The 18,721-nt window shown below is 46.4% G+C and overlaps 1 protein-coding gene across 1 annotated transcript in view; it reads left to right on the forward strand.

Moving 5' to 3' along the window:
* MUC4 (mucin 4, cell surface associated) overlaps positions 1-11,927 on the forward strand; it is a 31,072-nt gene extending 19,145 nt beyond the window's left edge. Inside the window, 11 exon segments of the mRNA XM_032629408.1 lie at positions 313-546; positions 1,652-1,789; positions 3,350-3,531; positions 5,104-5,263; positions 6,228-6,407; positions 6,765-6,838; positions 8,155-8,219; positions 8,305-8,537; positions 10,242-10,404; positions 11,391-11,577; positions 11,579-11,927. Coding sequence (XP_032485299.1) covers positions 313-546; positions 1,652-1,789; positions 3,350-3,531; positions 5,104-5,263; positions 6,228-6,407; positions 6,765-6,838; positions 8,155-8,219; positions 8,305-8,537; positions 10,242-10,404; positions 11,391-11,577; positions 11,579-11,620 — 1,658 coding nt within the window. The 3' untranslated portion in view covers positions 11,621-11,927.
* The last annotated feature ends 6,794 nt before the right edge of the window (positions 11,928-18,721 follow it).

Below are 18,721 nucleotides of genomic sequence, written 5' to 3' on the forward strand. Positions count from 1 at the left end.
GACCAGACCCCTGTCCTCTATGAGAGGGGAGTAGGAGGGAAGAGACCTGAGGATGCTGGTGCCACCCCAGATTTGTCCCCTCCACTTCCGTCCCACCTGCGTCTCTCTACCTGGAAGAGAGGACAAGGAAGTTGGGTGGCCCTCACTCACGAGAGCGGGGACTTCCAGACTCAGAAGCTGGAAGTCACTCTGTCCTTCCACATACCCCTCCCCCACCCAAACCATATAAATTAAGGGTAAGGGGTGGACACAGCAGAAATATAGCTGGAGTCCCACCCTGGTGCCACCACCATCGCACCTTGTGTGTTTTAGGGGAAATCAACGGAACAAGCCTTTTTGGCAAGAGGGACGACCATTTGCCTTCCAACTTCACCCCTGTCTTCTTGTCACAACTGTCGGGAAACAAATCTTTGAATGAAAATTTGACCTCCAAGTGTAACGGAGATACATACTGCATCTACGATGCCCTGGCCACAGGAAACAAAAGCGTTGGACTGTACACTGGGATGCTCTTTAGAAGATACCAGCAGATGAACACCACCCTGAGTAAGTGGTATGAGGCCCAGGGAGGCATGTGCAGAGTTAGGGGGCAGATGAGGTGACCCCCTTCCATGACACTCCTTTAAGCTACACATTTTTAAAACTTAACAGATTCTTTTGCTCATGTTATTCCTCTGCTCAAACCGTCCCATGATCCCCCAGCCCTGTCCTTATGATAACCTTCAAAGCCCTATCCAATCTGGCCCCATTGCCTCTCCAAACTCTTCTCCTAGGACTTCCCACCTCACTCATTCCACTCCAGCCCCACTGGCTTCTTTGTGTTCTTCACACATGCCAGGCTCACACCCGACTCCGAGATACTGCACGTGCTATTCTCTTTGCCTGGAATGCCCTTCCCCCAGAGAGCCACAGGCTCGTCCCTCACCTCCTTCCAGTCTCTATTCAAATGTCACCTTCTCAGCAGTGCCTTTCTTGGCTAGCCTGCCTAAAATTTCACATTCACCCCCACTTCCTATTTGCCTTCCCTGCTTTATTTTTTCTCCTTAGTATCTATAACTATCTAACATATTTTCTAATTTTCATAGGTATCTTTTTTATTATTTGTTCATTGCTGCATCCTTACTACCTAGAACAGTTCCAGCCGTAGAGTAGATGCTCAATAAATATTTGTTATGACTGACTGAATGAATGAATGAATAAACGATTGTATGGAAATAGCAGGGCTCCAAAACACAGAGACCAGTGCAAAGGTTTTACTCCCTCTCCATTTCCTGACAAATGCAAAGCCCATCAGATGTTACCCTCATGGTTTACAGCCCTCTTCCAAAGGTAAAACTCCACAACGGTCTGAGCAATGCTGACCTCTGATTCACTTCATACCATGCCCAGAATAGCATTCTGATCAGGAAAGAACTTGAATCCTGTTTGAGGAGAAGATAAAAGAGAGAATAAAGATTTGGGTGTGTGGGCAATACAACCACAACCTTCTCTGCATGTGTCTGAGAGCAGGTACACAGAATAATTCCTTCTTCTGGAGGTAGGTCACAGCCCAGGCAATGCCTCACACAAGAGAGAGGACTGAAGAAACAGGAGGCCCAGAAGACAAGAGAGTATCTTGCCTCACACCTCGCATTCCTTCTTTGTGTCTCAGATCAGTACCCCCCGTCTATTGAGGGTCCTGATGTGATGGAAGCCTACATGGGACAGGCCAAGGTGGTTAATTACACCAGCAGCACTAAGGACGTCACATTCACTCTCAGAAACAACTACACTGACTTCAAGCTCTTTGGTAAGAATCCTTGGCTGGGGCTGTAGCAGATGAGGTCACAGTCAAGCTTCGGGTAATTTTGCATTATTATACCCTGTGCAACTTCATGTCACTTTTCCATTGGAATATCCAGGACCAACATTTCTTGGGAATAATCCCTGTAATTCAAATAGGTGCCCCCAGTGAATAGTAGTGATGGGCTTATGGAGATTTGGCTGGCTAGCTAGACTGCCTCTGGGCATGTACAACTGATTCAAAGACCATTTCATCTCAGTCTTATAATATGCAATCATCCTTATGCAATCAACAAATTATTAGAATAAACATAACAATTAACAAATACTAATTTAAAACATTTTCATATCTATTAAAAGAAGGATATCATTTGGGACGAGATTTAAAGAAATGCAAATAACTTCATTTGGTATCTTTCTCACTATTTTTATGTTTGTCAACCATGTTTACTTCACTTTGCCTCTCTTTATCTGCTTTTCTGCGCTGGGACCAAGCAAAGCTCCATCTTTCCCTCCCAGTAATGGTGTGAAGACCTGGTTTCAGGCCTGTAACCATGATCTGGGTCAAGAGTCAAAGCCCAGGGAATTCCCTGGCAGTCCAGTCCTTAAGACTCAGCACTTTCACTGCGGTGGGCCCGGGCTCAATCCCCGGTTTGGGAACTAAGATCCCACAAACCACGAGGCACGGCAAAAAAAGAAAAAAAAAGAGTCAAAGCCCACAGGATGTAGCTTGCCTTCTGTTGCCAGCACTAATTAAGCTGGTGACTGTTCTTTGCTAAAACCAAAGCCCTTAGGGACCTTATTCTGAGCTCTGAGCACCTCTCTGACTCATTTTCTTTCTCTGTGCATAAGAAGGGACTGCTTTGGCTGTACCCTGCTGCTCCATATAGCATCCCTTCAGGTGCCAAATTAATAGTATCAGGAGATTTTCTCCTCCATGGGGCTCCTGTCCTGAAGAGTGTTGGCCTGGAAGTTATGCTCGTTTGTTCCCTCCTATCAGCTCTTCTCAATCTACTGTTTTAAGGAGACGTTCCTATTTTCTTGAAAAACATAAGACAGGTTGGATCAGAAGAGTCTTTATTGATAGGTAGCAGTGTTTCACTGTAGTCTGGTGTCTGAAGGTGGCTGGTCAAAAGTCCAGGCAATGAGAGCAGCGGGTGAGAAATCAGGGTGAGGGATGAGGATGCCATGAAGCTGAAGTCAGTTGGGCTTGCAGTGTAGCCTGGGGAAGTGTTGGGAGGATCCTGGCCTTTGTCCTCCATCCCCCCTGGATGTCCCATCCTGGTGCAGGCCTAGGCAGCGTTGCCTTTTGGGGTCTCTTCAGGGGGAGCAGCTGCCTCCCCCTCTGTGAGGTTCCACCCTATGATCACTGAGTTGGGCTGGTGCCACCTCCAGCTCGGAGCGTGATCAGGATTACTCCAGGAAACCAGCCTTGCTCAAGGAAATGCTGGAAAAAATTGGAGGGGTGTTCTGGGGGTGGGGGATGTCCAGCATCAGCTCTTGGGGTGGCGGAGAGCAGAGCAGTTGAGGCCTCCAGCTCTCAACAGTCTCGTCTTCCCTGGGGCAGAGAATGGGACATTGCTATGGACACCAAAGTTGCTGGGACCATTTACTCTGGAGATTCTAGCAAGAAGTGCCAAGGACAACTTGTCATCTGTACTCAAGCCAAGGACAGTGGTCTGTGCGTGCAAGGCAGAGAGCCAGTGTTTATACAACCAGACCAGCTGGGTGGGCAATTCCTCCCTGGAGGTGAGTGGTGAAGAGGGTTGGCGGTGGGGGGGGTTTCCAAGTTGAGGGAAAGGAAGTGGGAACTGAAGGGATGTCGTCCTTCAGCTCCTCTGTGCTAATGTGTGTGATGGGAGGCGGGTGGAGCTGTGGTAGGTGAGTAGAGCAGACAACAATCTCGGGCCACGAACTTACAAGTGTAAGAAATAGAACTTTCTTTACTGCTTATAGCTCAACTGAATTTTTATCTCCCAGCTCCCATTTAGCCAGGCTGGCAGGAAACTTCCACCTCAGTCTTTCTTAGAGTTGCCCAGTGGTTGCCAGCTCCATGGTTCTGGAGTAAGACAGTGAAGTAAGACAGTAAGATGTGGGTAGGAAGGTGCCCATGTGGTCCCTGGGCCTGAGTCTACATGGATCACAGCTCCATACACCCTCCCTTCAGACATAGGGGAGTGTTCTGTGGCTTCTGTGCGTTGCTCAGATACAAGAAACCTTGTGGCTTAGGCAGAGTGGCTTAGGGTCCCATCTGCCTAGAAGCACTGCGTAGCCATTTCTCTGGGGCTTCATCTTCATGGTGTTGGGAAGAGAAGTACAGATCCCTCTGATCTTGGTCCCCCCAAAACCTTTTTTTTTCCCCCTTTTACTCTCTTCCTCCAACTAAAAGAAACATCTCTTTTGCAGTTTGAAGAAAATCCTTCTCCATTCAAGTTTCTAGCCAAGATACTTGGCCTAAGTCCATGAATCTGGCCCCATCTGCTTTTTTTTTTTTTTTTTTTTTTAACTTTTTGGGGGGAGTCAGAAAGGAAAGTGTTCGGCTGGCAATACCCCACTACCTCCTTCACCTCTTACACACATACACACACACACACACACACACACACCCTTCTCCCGAAGCATGAGCAGAGAATTCCTACTTGAAAGGGAGAGAGGTGGAGGAGTCCAGGAGGCAGAAAAGGAAAAAAATACAGAGTAGGGGGAAAAGGGATTAAAATCAATATATTATTTTAGATATCCCAAGATATCCAGTGTTAAAGGGTTCCATTTCGGGGAGCTTTCCAGCGTCATCTCAGTAGGCGAGATAGAAAAGAGAGATGAGGAACTTGATGAGGATCTGGACGATTCCCCTCCCTGTGCCCTTGTTCTGGTTGTCGCGAGCTCTCACTGTGCTCAGCAACGAGCCTCCTTCTTGGCTGGGAGTCAGCAAGGGAAGAGAGAGCAGGAAACTGCAGCTTACGTAGGATCCAGTTTTCCAGGGATAGTAGAATATTTATTTATTTAGCCCCTGTCTAGGAAGGGTTTCAGGCAGGGAGATTTGCTGTAAGAGGGAAGAGGCTGGGATCCCGGGGCAGAGGCCAGGCAGAGGGCTCAGGAAAAGGATGGCCCAGGGAGGCCACGTGGCCTGGAGGATGGTCTGCCTTTGACAGGGACGTGCAGGCCCAGGGCCTGTTCAAGAAGCTGCTCAGTGGATACTGGCAGAATTAAGACAAGGACTCAGGGTCCATGGGTTCTCAGACCTGAGGGGTTGGTACAGCAACACCGCAGAAACCCTTAATGGTTCAGCCTCCTGGCCGCCCAGTGATCAGCACCCTATTCCAGGTGGCCGACTGCAAGTGTGATGGGAACACCACAGGCCGCTACTGCAACCGCTTCAAGGACCCCTGTGAAGAGCAGTGCTTCCCAAATGTGAAGTGCATTTCCGGGAAGGGCTGCGAGGCCTGCCCCCCGAACCTGACTGGGGATGGACGTCACTGTGCACGTGAGCTGGGGACAGGGCCTCGGCAGGAGGAGGTTTTGGGGACAGGTGACATCTCGAGGGCCTAAGACAACTGGGTAAACCATTTCTCCCCCCTTTCCAGCAAGTCTTTAGAATGTTCAGTACAGGTGGGTATGGTAAGGAGGTAATGTGGGTATGGCAGGGTGTGAGGCCGAAGGAGAAAAGATTGTACAGGCATGGAGGAGGGGCCAGAGCTGAGAAGCCCTGAGGCACTGTTGGGGGAAACCCCGGGCAAAAGACTGAAGATGGCCTGGAGAGGGGAGGGAACTTTTAGCAGCAGCCAGGGAGCCAGAAGTAAGCTGGGGTGGGGCCCTCAGGCTCCGGGGGTTTTCAGAGATGCAAGGCCCAGGGTCTCTGCATTTCCCTAGTCAGGACATTGTGTGAGGGGGGGATGGGAGGGCGGGGGTGCTGCCATGGGCATCTGGTGGCAGGGGTGCCTCATCTTCCCTTTGAGTCCTCCTTCCACCATCTGTTGCTTGACCTTTGAGCCATCAGAGTCATGAGGGCATCACGGTGAGGCCTCCACTAAGCCCCCTGAAGCGCCCCAGTGAAATCTAGAGACCACTGCATCTTCTGAGCAGAGACCAGAGAGGTAGAGCCACAGCCTTATAAAGGCAGAAAAGGGGATGGAAGTAAAGAAAACAGGTCGGTGGGCTTTCCTGAAAGAGAGTCCTTTCCTGATGGGAAGGGTCTGATAAACACTCCATTCCCTCAGCAGAATTGGGAGAACCCTTACCTGGCAGGGGAAGAAGGGTCGCCCGGCAAAGAAATGTCTGGAGAAGGAAGAAGGATAGTTTGGGGTTCAGAGTGGCCCACAAGCAGAATGCAGTTTAAGTGGGCTTTGCGGGAAAGAAATCAAGCCTGTCCTGGGAGCAGCTTTCCCTGGGCAGGGGGCTGCCCCTTGCTGCTGAGAGAGGTGTTGCTGACCTCTCTGCTCCCCTTGCAGCTCTGGAGAACCCCTTCCTCTGTCAGAACAAGTCCTGCCCTGAGAATTACTGCTACAACAACGGCCACTGCTACCTCTCCCAGGCTCTGGCCTGCCAGCCCGCCTGCACCTGCCCCCCAGCCTTCACCGACACCCGCTGCTTCCTGGCTGGGAACAATTTCACTCCAACCGTCCGTCTAGGTACAACCAGATACTCCACCATCCCCACTTCTCTCTCCTTGGGAGACGATATTGGGATCTGGGGCCAGGCTAAGTCCCTCAAACTCACAGGACACAACTCCAAATTTCCCTCAGGTGGTGGTAAGTCGTAGGCTATGGGAGCGAGTGGGGGGCAGCTGTCACAGCATGAACCACGGGCCTGAGCAGTCTGCTGAGGAAAGACCGAAGGTGACCTCACAGCTCAGCAAGACAAGAGTCAGGGAAGCCTTGACCATAGTCCAACATGCATTTGTGTGAGGGTCAGCAGACTTGGCCACTTCTGCTGATCCTTCTGGTAAACCTGTGAGGTGATTATGAACCTCCTTCTCCCATCTCCAGGGCTTCCCTTAAGGATCATCCATCTCTCACTCATTGAAGACGAAGGTGCCTCCCAAGCAGATGTCAATGCCTCGGTCAGTGCTGCAGGCCAGCTCTGGGTGGGGGATGGGTCTTGGCAGGTTCAGGGTGGGGTCTTAGCCATGGCTTGTGCATTCTGCATCTCATAATCCGTCTAGATTCAACTGCCAGAGGAGGCTGGAGCCTCCTGCCCCAGGGAAGGCTGGGGGTGAGGAAAGCAGGAAGGCCTAGGACAGAGACCTCCAAGGGGGTTAGAATGACCAACTCGCAATGAATAGAGTCCAGGGTGGCCGAGTCAATGCAGGCTTTCCTTCCGAGTATCCCTCAAGACCTGCCCTTGGATATTATATGGAGGAAACACAAGAGGGCATTTCACCTCCAGGAAGCCTTCCCTGACTTCGCCGAGGAAACTGGGCCTCCCTCTTCGTGGCTCCCATGCCCTTGTCCATTCCCCAATCACAGGCAAAGTAGCACAGTAGTTGAGCTATTGAGGCTCTAGAATCCTACCCAGGTTCAAATCCTGACACTACCACTCACTAGAGCAGGTGTCATAATTAGACAAATTATTTGAACTCCCATCTGTAAAAATAAAAGTAATAACAGTACTTATGTCAATGGTTTGTGTCAAGGTTTAAATGATAATGTAGGTAAAGCACTCAGCACGGTGCCTAAAACACAATGTATTAAAAAAAATTACCCGAATTATTATTACTACTGTTACTACTACTACTACTACAGCACTCCACACTCCGTACGGTAAAATCTGTTAACATTTGTCTGCTGCCGCGGACTATGGGTCTTTGAGAATGGACTGTTCCTAAGTCACACTGACATCCCTCACACTTGACCATCCCCTAGGACTGGCTAAAGATAATCTCTGTTCAATATACACGTGGGGAGAGAATGAGTGGATAAATCGGGGATCAGAGGCAAGGTAGAGGTCCTTCATTTCAGATTCTCCCCTTGTGATAGGAAGTGGGGGTGAGGATATGTAAAGTCCTTCACTCACCAACAAACTTCTATTAAGCAGGGACCTGTGCAAGTCACCAGGCTAGGCTGGGGTGTGGGGATGCAGAAATGCATAAGAAACATTCTGGTGTCTTGGGTCCTCATCTTCAAAGAAGGAAACAGGGAGTTCCCTGGTGGCCTAGTGGTTAGGATTCCAGGCTTCCACTGCTGTGGCCCGGGTTCAATCCCTGGTCAGGGAACTGAGATCCCACAAGCTGTAGGGTGTGGCCAGAAAAAAATAAAAAAGGGAAGAAGGAAACAGAAAGGGATGAATATGTGCATTAAAGTGGAAAGGGTCTCCTCTCTGGATTGGTCCTAACCCTCACTTCCACCCTCCCACCCCAACTCCCATCCTCTGCCTTAGGTGGCCTATAGACTGAGGAACCTGGATGTGCGGGCCTTTCTCTGGAACAGACAAGTGGATCGAATGTAAGTGGGACTGTCCCCACCTGGTCGCTGGGTCCTCCCCCAAACTCCTCACCCCTTGGCCCCTCACTGTGCCCCTCCCATACAGTGGACCCCCAATAGCACCGGCCTCAGGAAGCTCCCTTCACCGCTGGAGCATCATCTCAGAGTTCCAGTACCGCCCTGGGGGCCCTGTCATCAACTTCCTGAATACCCAGCTGCTAGACGCAGTGGTGGAGGTGTTCTTAACTCCATGGAGGAGGTGGAAGAGAAGTGCGGGGCCCAGGAACAACGTGACCTTCCACCCCATCTACAGGAGGGACGTGTACAGTATTATGGCTCGTGAGTCACTGTCTTGGGGACAGTTACTGGGATAGCTGAGGGGGGAGGTAAGCAGAGGGAGCCTGTCACAGATCTGCAGCCCACACAAATCCATGGCTGAAATGTGTTCTACAGCAAGCCACAGACAAAAATTAAGTTAATTTAGTTTTTATTGTTTGTAATTTTTGAGAGAAATTGTGAACATTTTACCCACCAGCCTTCTAAATTCAAGAACAGGCGCACAAAATACTGCTTGATGAATCCCCACGTGTACAGGTTCACAGAGCAATTACTCCAACTGCTGCTTTCCTGACCGTCACTGCTAACGGTTTTCTTTCCACAAAATTGTTAATGATTTGGTTAAAAGACCATTGTACTTTATAAACATAAACAAGGACATTCTTTTTGCCTTTGCCCTCCAGCTGGAGATATTCAGTTGAAGGCTGGAGACCTGGCCCAGGGGCAGATATATCCCATCCCTGAAAGAGTGTGACCCCATGCAAAAGCCATCCCCAATCTAGGCCTCCACACTCCCATCTGGAAAATGAGATGGGATTTCTGAGGTCCCTTTCAATTCTGACAGCCCCTAATTATCCCGGAACAGGAATGAAATATGTTGGCAAGCTTGCCAGGGAAGGAAAGGAATAGCCCACCGTATTTTGTGAGTCAGGCAGAGAACAGGGCAGTGAGTATGTCAAACCCAACAGAAGCTGCTGCGTTACTTGGGTCCAGGACCAAGCCAGAGCTCCTTTTAGAATCTAGGCTAAGCCTCCTCCGTCCCAGGGGCAACGATGTGAAATTCTCCAAACTACTATGCGTATGGGTGGTAGGGGGGTAGGCTTGGGGTTAAGAGGACACCCCAGACCTGATTGTGCCTTTTGTTAGAGAAAACAAACAAACGTCCCGCAATTTTTATTATACAAGTACAATGTGTTTATTGTAGAAACTTTAGGAAACACAAATTAACAAAAAGAAAAAAAAAAATCACGTGTAATCCCTATCCCCAAAGACAAATCCATTTTGCACCTATTTTTCTGAATTTTCTTTTATGCATAGGAACCTTCACACATATAAATTTGTTTACAATAAAGGGATCAAATCATGCCTAATGTTTGTTAACCTCCTCATTACTGAAATAATTGTGAACATATTATCTTGTATATTGTTTACACATTCCAATTTCATATATTAGTTTACAATATGTCTTAATATAGTGTGCTATAATAGATTTTAAAAAGAATGTTATACTAATAGTGACCATTTAATGAGGGCTTCCTGTGTCAGGCACTGTTATATTATCTGTTATATTATATTATCTGCATATATTATCTCATTTAAAATTTACAGCAAGGTAGTTTCCTTTTAAAAATAAGGAAACTGAGGCTGAAAGAGTTAAGAAATTTCCCCTAAACCACACAACCAGTTAGTAGTAGAGTTTGAATTTCAACTCAGGTCTGGCTGATTTCAAAGCATATGCTCTTAATCAATGCATTTTTCATACCGTGGTGCTTATCAGTTGCACAATATTTAACAAAACCACTCCTGTTGAACATTATTGCTCTTATTAACCATGCTGCTCTGGTCTTCCATGAACATATGTAGTTTTCATGTGTGTTTCCAATTATTTCTCAGGATAAATGCCTGAAAATGGAATTCTTGATCCAAAAGGTATAGATCTGGTGTTAATCGGTTGCTTTCTATATTCACTTTTATCCTACCTGACAGTGAATGTGAGCACGCTGGAAACTTACTTCCAATGCAGCGGATACAAGGGCTACCATCTGGTCTTCCACCCCCAGAGCGGCTTCACCTGCGTGTCCCCCTGCAGTGAGGGCTACTGTGAGCACGGAGGCCAGTGCCAGCACCTGCCCGATGGGCCCCGCTGCAGGTGGGCGGGGCTGGGGGCAGGAGGCGGAGGGCAGTGCTGGGAATCCAAGCTGCAAGGGGTCCGGAAATGCCATGGTACCTCGTGGTGTCTGAAAATTTAGGATGGCTCCGCTTGTAATTAAGAGAAAGGGGATCAGAGGGAAAAGGGACAATGGAAAAGAAGATGTGTGCATGCCTAAACTGTGCGGATGAAAAAGTTGCTATATTACCTATGCAACTCAAACCAGCTACTGGGTAGATATTATGACCACTTTAAAGATGAGAAAACTGCAGCTTAGAGACGATAAGGAATCTGCCTAAGGTACCCAGCAAGTTAAGTAACAGGATCGGGGTTCCAAAGCCAGACTCTCCCACCTGATTTTGCTTCTTGGGTGGACAGCCTCCTGCCTCATTGTGGAAAAGGAGCCCATTGTCTTGTGTCTAGGCCCGGCCCTGCCCCTCCTTAAGAGTAACAGGGGAGGCCCTCTCAAACTGGCGCCCTCTGTCCCACCGGTTCATCAGCAGTCTGAGGGGCTCCTGTGAGGGGAGTGCACTAGGTCGCAGGCCTGCCATAGAGAGGGGCAGCGCCACCTGGGCCCTCTTGTCACACCAGTGCCCTCCGTCTACGCTTGTTCCCACTGCAGTTGCAGACGGGCCCAGCCCTCTCCGCTCCTGAGTCCAAGGAGGGGGCGGGTGGAGCCTAGCACCGGACCCCAGCTCTCCGGGGGTAGGCAGGGTTTGTGACTGCGCATGCTCACCTGCGGCCAGCCCCGCCCCCTCCCCGAAGTCCCTGTGGAGGCGACCTTAGATGAATTTACCACCCCCTCCCCCATCCCCCGCCCTCCTCGGTAGCCCGGTGGCCTCCCCTCAGCTCCAAGTCAGGGCTGACTCCGCCCCTTCCCTAGAGGGGAGCCGAGCCTATCGTGGAAAACCTCCTCTGGCCCGACGGAGAGGAGGGGTGGGGAAGCCGAGCCACCTGCTGACCGTGTCCCCTCTCTCTGTCCCCAGCTGTGAGCCCTTCTCCATCTACACGCCCTGGGGCAAGCGCTGTGAGCACCTGAGTTTGAAACTCGACGCCTTCTTCGGGATCCTTTTTGGGGCCCTGGGCGCCCTCCTGCTGCTGGGGGTCGTGCTGTTTGTGTTCCTGCGCTTCCGGGACTGCTGCGGGAGCCGTTTCTCCTACCCGCTGGGCTCGGAAAGCTGAGGCTTTGCCCCGAACGGACTGCGGTGGCCTATGATACCTCAGGAGCTACCCCAGCCTCACCTGCACACACTCCCAGGCGTCGTGGTTTAGGGAGCCTGGAAAAAGTAAGGTGACTGATGCGGATTCAGGATTCTTTAAGAAGAATGAATAATGGGAATGAATAATAAAGACCACACCTTGTCAGAACAGGAGACACACAGGCTGAAAGGAAGAGGCCATAAAGGCCTACTATATAAATAGATGGATTCTCACACAGACATACCCACACAGAGGACACTGACCTACAGAAACACTACATGCACACACCAGAGTTGATGGGGTGATGGCTTTAAATTAAAAACCAAAATACATTTGCACACAAAAGTCTCCAGTTTACTTCTAATTAAAGTTTATTTAAATAAAATCCCTCTGACTTTTTGTGTTCCCAAAGCCATGGATTTCATTCATGATTTTCCTCTGGTGGCTAAAGGGCCTGATACAGAGGGTGGAGGGAGCAGAGGTCGGTTGGACCCAGTCCTGCTTCAGCCCTCAGTTACTCTATGTTGGGAAGCTCGGTCATTCCAGCCCAGACTTGGATCTTTGCTTCAGTCTCCACATCCCCTTCTTCCCCTCCCCCCAACACAAGCCAAGGCCTGGCCCTCTGAGGAGAGTGGTAAGGATACCCCCATATGGAGTATCCCCAACTCTCTCCCAGGACCCCTCCCTGCCTTGCTGGTCTCTGCCCGTCAGTTTCAAGAGGATAAGTATGCAGTGCCTTTTCCTATCTGGAGTGTTCCCTGGAGGAAGGATTAAATCATTTCAGCTCCCTTTCCAGGAACCACCCCATCCTTAGATCTAGGGTACCCAACCCCTGATACATTTTCTCTGTCCTTTCCTGGGCCCCAGTTAGAGTCTTTTGAGCTGCTCCACCCCGTAGTCCCTCAGTCCCACTCTCTCTGCTTTTCCCAGGAACCTGATCAGTTTCCATCTCAACCTTCTCTCTTAGCAGGCAGAACTTTACACATATCTGGTATAACAACTCCAAGGACAATTGGTCCACACCTCCTGTGTCCAGAGCACCTCAGTTCCAATCCTGTGCAGAAGCTGGGTAGTTGCCTTTTGGTCCTATATCCCAAATCCATGAAGAGAGAATCTGATTGGTCCAGCTTGTGTCAGTTGTCCATCCCTGGTCCAATCAAGTGTAACCACAGAGTAGGAAAAGAGGTCACATGATACAAGCCTGGTGATCAGGCTCAGACTTGTAGGTGAGTAAGTGGTGTTGGGAGAAGTTCCAAGAGAAATATGATTTCTGATCTGAGCAGAGACTCCAAACTGTCTGTTTTACATAGAGAACGACTTCTCCCAGCAGGTGAAGCACCTCCCAATATGTACAAGTCTGTCGTTTTCCCCTCAAATGCCCCCAAGTGTAATCAAGTCTCCATATAGAACCACATTCATTTAATCCCAGCATTCACTTATCAAGAATTAAGCACATGGGAATTCTCTGGTGGTCCAGTGGTTAGGACTCTGTGCTTCCACTGCAGGGGGTAAGGGTTAGATCCCTGGTCGAAGAACTAAGATCCCACGTGCTGGGTGGCATGGCAAAAAATAATAATAAAAATAAAAAAGAATTAAGCACATAGCCCAAATACGTTCACTGGCGAATTCTATTGATACCTAACATTTCAGGAAGAAATTCTACCAACTCTATAATCTCTTTCAGAAGACTGAAGCAGAGGAAAGCTTCCTAACTCATTCTGTAAGGCCAGCACTTTCCTAATACTAAAACCAGAAAAATGCATCACAAGAAAATAAAACTATACACCAATCTCTCACTAACATAGATGCAAAAATCCTCAAAAAAATATTGGCAAATCGAATCCAACAATGGATAAAAGGAATTATACACCACAATAAAGTGGCATTTATCCCAGGTACGCAAGTCTGGTTCTACATTTTAAAATAAATTAGTGTAATCTATCATGTCAACAGACTGAAGAAGAAATCACATAATCACATCCATAGATGCAGGAAAAGCATTTGACAAAATTCTACACCCTTTTTTGATGAAAACTCTCAACAGACTAGGAATAGAGGGGAACTTCCTTAGCTTGATAAAACACACACACACACACACACACACACACATACACACACATACACACACACACACACACTCTACAAAAAAATCCTACAGCTAACATCATACTTAATGGTGAGAAACTCAAAGCTTTCCAGCTAAGATCAGGAATAAGGCAAGGATGTCCCCTCTTACCACTGCTTTTCAACATTTGTACTGGAAGTCCTAACTAATTCAATAAGACCCACAAAAAATTCTTTTTAAGGTATAAAGATTGGGAAGGAAGAAATGAAACTGTCATTGTTCACAAATGACATGATTGTCTATGTAGAAAATCTGAAAGAATTGATTCTAAAAAACCCTCCTGAAACTATTAAGCAATTATATCAAGGTTGTAGGATACAAGGTTAATGTACAAAAATCAACTGTTTTCCTGTATACCAGCAATAAGCCAATAGAATTTGAAATTAAAAGCACGTTACCATGTTCATTAGCAACCAACCAATAGAATTAAATACTTAGGTATAAATCTAACAAAATATATACAAGGTCTATATATGGAAAACCACAAGACTCGGATGAAAGATATCATAGAACTAAATAAGTGGAGAGATACTCCATGTCCATGGATAGGAAGACTCAATACTGTCAAGAAGTTAGTTCTTCCCAGCTTGATCTACAGATTCAATGCAAACCCAATCAAAACCCCGGCAAGATTTTTTATAGATATTCACAAACTGATTCTAAAGTTTCTGTGGAGAGGCAAAAGACCTAGAATAGTCAATTCAATATTGAAGGAGAAGAACAAAGTCAGAAGACTTATACTACCTAATTCAAGACTTACTTTTAAGCTAAGTACTTTATAAACTATAGTAATCAAGACAGTGTGGTGTTATTAAAAGAATAAACAAATAGATCAGTGGAACAGAATAAAGAGCCCAGAAATAGACTCACATAAATATAGTCAACTGATCTTTGACCAAGGAGCAAAGGCAACACAATGAAACAAAGACAGCTTTTTCAACAAATGGTACTAGAACAACTGAACATCCACATGCAAAAATATGACTCTAGACGCAGACTTTACACCCTTCACAAAAACTAACTCAAAATGGAACAAGACATAAATGTAAAATACAAAACTATAAAACTCCTAAAAGATAACATAAGAGGAAACTTAGATGACCTTGGGTATGGTAATGACTTTTCAGATACAACACCAAAGTCATGATCCATGAAAGAAAGAATCGATAAGCTGGACATCATTAAAATTAAAAACTTCTTTCAAGAGAATGAGAAGACAAGCCTGGGGGAAAATATTTGCAAAAGATGCATCTGATAAAGGACTGTTATCCAAAATATACAAAGGACTCTTAAAACTCAACAAGAAAACAAACAACCTGATTAAAAGATAGGCAAAAGACCTGAGCATAGACCTCACCAAATAAGATATACAGATGGCAAGTAAGCATATGAAAAAATGTTCAACATCATACATCATTAGGGAATTGCAAATGAAAACAATAAGATTCCACTACACACCTATGAGAATGGCCAAAACCCAGAACACTGACAACACCAAATGCTATAAGGATGTGGAGCAAAAGCGATTCTCATTCCCTGCTCCTGGGAATTCCAAAGTGGTGCAGCCACTTTGGAAGACAGTTTGACAATTTCTTACAGAACTAAACATACTCTTACCATATGATCCAGCGATTGCACTCCTCGGTGTTTACCTAAAAGAGATGAAAACTTATATCCACATAAAAACCTATACATGTATGTCTATAGTAACTTTATTCATAATTGCCAAAATTTGGAAGTCACCAAGATGATTTTCAGTCGATGAACAGGTAAATAAACTATGGTACATCCAGACAATGGAATACTACAGAGCACTAAAAAGATATGAGATATCAAGCCATAAGACATGAAGGAAACTTAAATGCATATTATTGCATGAAAGAAGCCAATGTGAAAATGTTACATAGCTTATGATTCCAAGTATATGACATTCTGGAAAAGGCAAAACTATGGAGATAGTAAAAAGATCAGTGGTTTCTAGGGGCTTAAGAGGGACAGAAGGATGAATTGGCAGAACAGAGAGGATACTGAGGGCAGTAAAATTATTCTGTACATCACTATGATGGCAAATGCATGTTATAATACATTTGTCAAAACCCATACAACACCAAGAGTGAAACTTAACGTAAGCTATGGACTTTGGATGCTAATGATGTGTCAACCAACATAGGTTCATTGATTGTAACAGATGTAACAGATGTTCTCCGATGGGGGATGTCAATAGTGGGGGAGATTGTAAGTGTGTGGGGGGAAGGGGCTATGTGGGAATTCTCTGTACTTTTGGCTCAATTTTACTGTGAACGTAAACTACTCTGAAAATAAATTTTATTAACTTAAAAAATAATACAAATTTAAATCAAAAGAATTAAACACATATGGCACTGAGGACAGACAGCATGGGGGTTGGGGAGTTGTCCAACAGTTAGAAAGAAGGGAATGTAAAACAAGGAGGGAGGGATGACGGAAGCATGGTGGACTGGCGAGACTGCCGTGCCTTGACCATTGCAATCTCAAAACTAAGCTATGCGATGAGGACTTGAGGTCAGGTAGGGGAAGGCTGTCTTTTAGGGTAAGGTACAAAATTTACGTCTCATCCTCAACCCAGTCAGGAACCTTGGCAAGGGATTTACCCATGCTGTGCAAGACATGATTATTATAGATACTTTGTGTCATCAAACCTGCTAAAGGGAAACCTGATAGAACAAAAGCAAGGTGGAAACGGGGAGCAAGGCACCCAAACCCGAAGTCCTTCCTGCCCCCATCCATGTTCAGACACTAAGCTTCTTCTCCTCCCACTGAGAAATGGAGGTGGAGCAGAAAGACAGAATGTGTGTCACGGACAATCCTGCCAGAGGCAGTGGAGCTGTCCGTAAGCCTAAGAAAAGGCTGGGGGCTTGCCACAGCAGAAGGAAACCCACAGACTGGGAAAAGGGGAGAGGTGGGGACACTGGTGGAAGTGGAGGCATTAAAAGTAGGGTTTCAGATTTAACAATAAAAATACAGAAAGTCCAGTTAAATTTGAATTTCAGATAAACCACAAACGATTTTTTACTATAAGAATGTCCCATGAAATATTTGGGATATCCATATATTTTAAAAAGCATTCATTGTGTATCTGAAATTCTAATTTAACTGGGTGTACTGTATTTTATCTGGCAACCTGGTCAGAACGGCTGAGGCGCTGGGCATGTAGAGAGAGGGAGTCATGAGAAAGGAGGATGGCGCCTGAGGGGGACAGCCTCCTGGCTGGGAAGGAAAGGCTTCTTCTGAATGGTACGTTTAGATCAAGGACAGAGCTGCACATTTTCATCAAGTCCCCGGCTCTGTGATTCTGTCACTTATGCACCTGGAATAAAGAACTGATGGGCTCTGCTTCAGGGCTCCAGGCACGTGTTGGCTTAGCAGAGAGGAAGGAGAGACCACACACCCCTACCCCCGGTTGGTGGCAAGCAGCTGAGACACCCTCAGTGGGCACTGGGGGAGCGAAGGGAGCTGTCTGGGGACATGATTGGCCAGAGACACAGATTCCCCTGCCCAACCTTCCCTGCTCTCAAAGGAACCTTTCAGAAACACCCTTGGGCCAGCTTTTAATGACCAGGATGATGCATAATCGATCACTGGTATGATATACCGATGTACTTATTTATTGATACCAAAAAACGTGCCCACTCACTTCAATTTGTGGTGCACCCACGGGATTAGTTACCATTCACTGCTTTCCGCTAACTGGTGGCCAGTCCCGCTCACAAGGGATGAAGGAAGGACGGGCTGTGCAGAAGCTTCAGTTGAAGCCTCTTGTCAGAAAAGTTCCACCTCACACTGTCCTCATCATGGCCTTGTGTTTTTGCCTTCTGAGTCTGTGCTGAGTCACAGGAGACTTTAGACAGGTTGTCTTGTTTAGGTCCATGCCCACCTTTGTCTTTATGAAATACGTGGCATTTTCATCTCATATGTATACATGTTTGAATCTTAAATAACTGGAGAATTTTCTCCAGGCACTTCTGGTTCTTGCTGGTTTGGTAACATTACTTCTGCTAACTTTGGTCATTTCCAGTAATTCTCTCTCTCTCTCTCTCTCTCTCTCTCTCACACACACACACACACACACACACACACACAAGCATAATTATACACTTTAATTCCTAAATGCTTTTAATTGGTGTATCCCATATTTTACAGATATTTTTGGCTTCCAATAATAACAGTAATCAACATTGTATGTACATGTATGTCTTTATAGGTATGTAATTAAGATTAAATTATCCACTTTATTAGGTATCATCTGTTTGAATAAGTGCAAAACAAGAAAAACTATTTAAAAATTGGGTTTCTGTAACAGCAGTGTTATATAAACTGCTCTCAATCCATGCCTAACTATAGTGCAGCTTAATAATTATATCATTAAATTTATCTTCTGTTACTTCAACACTGAATGTCATTTTCTTACCATTCGGAGCTCAGTGCCCATATTTCATGGTCATCTGCTCACACGGCCCGTCCTCTAAGTCATTCAGAAAATATTTGAGTGCCCTCCGTGGCTCTGTGCTAGGTTCTGTGGCTACAGGGATGGATACTATATGGTGCTCTGTCCTGATTTAACAAACTTATAATAAATAAATCATGACATAGCATGTTAGCTCCCCTTTAGGGAATTTGAGAAAAACCACCATGAGGAAGTAGTGGATGATCTGGGCTTCTAAGCATGAGTAGGAGTTTTCCTCCCCCTACTAACTTTAATCCATGTGGGAAGAGACATCTTTGAATCCCCCAAGGCACACAACATAGTCTTCCTTCTGTTGTAGGTGCTGAACAAATATGCCGAGATGAATGTTTGAATTATTTTTGACCAATCTACTTTATAAAACTCATTCTGCCCCACTCTGCAAGAGGAAGGGAGTCGATTGAAAACACACACTCCCCTTATTCAAAGCAATATCCAAGTTGTCTTGTTGTTTCCTTCTTTTACTCAACAAATATTTACTGAGAGCCTTT

Source organism: Phocoena sinus, chromosome 4 (assembly GCF_008692025.1).
Source record: "Phocoena sinus isolate mPhoSin1 chromosome 4, mPhoSin1.pri, whole genome shotgun sequence".
Lineage (NCBI taxonomy): Eukaryota > Metazoa > Chordata > Mammalia > Artiodactyla > Phocoenidae > Phocoena > Phocoena sinus.